The 2,473-nt window shown below is 42.7% G+C and overlaps 1 protein-coding gene across 1 annotated transcript in view; it reads left to right on the top strand.

Annotated features, from left to right (window-relative positions):
* ODC1 (ornithine decarboxylase 1) overlaps positions 1–2,473 on the top strand; it is a 6,233-nt gene that overhangs the window by 1,815 nt on the left and 1,945 nt on the right. Inside the window, exons 3-6 of the mRNA XM_023511810.1 lie at positions 3–106; positions 726–807; positions 995–1,078; positions 2,381–2,470. Coding sequence (XP_023367578.1) covers positions 3–106; positions 726–807; positions 995–1,078; positions 2,381–2,470 — 360 coding nt within the window. The remainder of the gene's footprint in view (positions 1–2; positions 107–725; positions 808–994; positions 1,079–2,380; positions 2,471–2,473) is intronic.

The raw sequence follows: 2,473 nt of genomic DNA, 5'->3' as shown, positions 1-2,473 counted from the left end.
CCAAAGCAGTCTGTCGACTCAGTGTTAAATTTGGTGCCACACTCAAAACCAGCAGAATTCTTTTGGAACGGGCGAAAGAGCTAAATATTGATGTCGTTGGTGTCAGGTGAGATCTCTGGAGGCTAAGACATTAAGCAATGCTAGTCTTAGAAGCTTTCTCCCACTATTAATCACTATTTTAAGAAATATAAGGAATGGTTGGCACCTGTGGCTGAGTGGGTAGGGCACCAGCCCCATACACCAAGGGTGGCAGGTTCACACCCAGGCCTGGCCAAACTGCAACAAAATAATAGCCGGGCATTGTGACAGGTACCTGTAGTCCCAGCTACTCTGGAGGCTGAGGCAAGAGAATTACCTAAGCCCGGAGTTGGAGGTTGCTGTGAGCTGTGACGTCACAGCACTCTACCGAGGGTGATAAAGTGAAACTGTCATTAAAAAAAAAGAAAAAGAAATTGGGCGGCACCTGTGACTCAGTGAGTAGGGCTTTGGCTCCATGGTGGTGGGTTCAAACCCCGCCCTGGCCAAACTGCAACAACAACAAAAATAGCCAGGCATTGTAGTGGGCACCTGTAGTTGCAGCAGCTACTCGGGAGGCTGAGGCAAGAGAATCGCCTGATGCCACAGCACTCTACCGAGGGCAATAAAATAAGACTCTGTATCTAAAAAAAATTAATTAAATTTAAAAAATAATAAGGAATGGCATCTCATCTTTTTCTTAATTCCAGCTTCCACGTAGGAAGTGGCTGTACTGATCCTGAGACCTTTGTGCAGGCAATCTCTGATGCCCGCTGCGTCTTTGACATGGGAGTGAGTATACAGGATCCCATTGGTGAAGGGGGGCAGAACTGGTAACAACTGGTCTTTAAAATTAAGAGCTAACTTTTTGTAGAAGTCTGTCTCCTATTATTAATAGAGGTTTAAACCTATCTGCTGCATACATTTAGTTACTTGTTATAAATTTGAATGTTTGACCTCTTCATTTTTTTGACCCTAGGCTGAGGTTGGTTTCAGCATGTACCTGCTGGATATTGGTGGTGGCTTTCCTGGATCTGAGGATGTGAAGCTTAAATTTGAAGAGGTAATTTATAACAAAACTATAACACACAGTAGCTGTTTTAGCAAATTTCTTTGTGGAATGTTTCAAACTTAACTGTTGTGTCATGTGACATTTTGAGTCCCTTCCATGCTACATAAAATTTAAATCAAATGTATTATCATTTGGCTTTCTACACTATGACTCAGCTTTCCCAGAAATCTTGGATGACTGATTACATTAAGATAGGTTGCTGTGGAGTAATTTAAGAATATACTGACTTTACTACATCATTACCCCAAATCTCCGTTGATAGACTTGTACTTCCTTCCTTTAAAACATCTTAAATGTTCAGTCCTTTAGGAAGTTAAGCCATTAAACTATGAACTTATAAAATAGATCCACATTCTTATTTGAAGGATTTTTATCCTATTGGCATGTATGTGCTAAATAAAAATATTTTGGTATCTTGACACTTCCCTAGGTAATAATTTGTTTTGTACTAATTTTTTTTTTTTTTGAGACAATCTCACTATGTCTCCCTTGGTAGGTGCTGTGTAGTCACAGTTCACAGCAACCTCAAACTCCTGGGCTTAAGTGATTCTCTTGCCTCAACATCCCAAGTAGTTGGGATTACAGGCGCCTGCCACAATGCCTGGCTGTTTTTTTGTTGCAGTTTAGTTGACCCAGGTCAGGTTCGAACCCACCAGGCTCAGTGTATGTGGCTGGTGCTATATAACCACTGTGCTATGGGCACCGAGCCTGTACTAAGTTTTTTTATAAAATCATATGTATAACATCTTTGGCTCAGCAGCTAGGGCACCAGCCACCCGAGCTGGCTGGTTCGAACCCAGCCCAGGCCTGCCAGACAACAATGACAATTATAACCAAAAAATAGCCAGGCTTCGTGGCGGGCGCTTGTAATCCCAGCTAATTGGGAGACTGAAGCAAGAGAATCACTTAAGCCTAAGAGTTTGAGGGTGCTGTGAGCTGTGACGCCACGATACTCTACCGAGGGCCACATAGTGAGACTCTTTCTCAGGTAAAAAATAAAAATAAAAATCTTGAAAAGGATACGGACGGTGTGGCTATGATACCACAGCACTCTACCCAGGTCGAGACTCTGTCTCAAAAAAAAAAAGGATAGAGACAGTGTTCAGAGAAGAGTCAAAGTGAAATACCAGGAATGTACACTCGTTTGGGGGAAGATGTTTACTTCTGCTGTAGTCGGTGATAACTGTCTGCCATGGCTGCTGTCATCAGGTCATGTTACAAAGCCTGTGATCTTTCTCCTCCCAATGAATTCCCCATAATGAGTGCCTGCTCTCTTGTATCTCACCCTCTTAGATCACTGGTGTAATCAACCCAGCATTGGACAAGTACTTTCCATCAGACTCTGGAGTGAGAATCATAGCTGAGCCAGGCAGATATTATGTCGCA

The sequence above is a fragment of the Otolemur garnettii genome, unplaced genomic scaffold (assembly GCF_000181295.1).
Source record: "Otolemur garnettii isolate 467f Iridium unplaced genomic scaffold, OtoGar3 scaffold00022, whole genome shotgun sequence".
NCBI lineage: Eukaryota > Metazoa > Chordata > Mammalia > Primates > Galagidae > Otolemur > Otolemur garnettii.
This window is presented reverse-complemented; position numbering and strand designations above follow the sequence as displayed.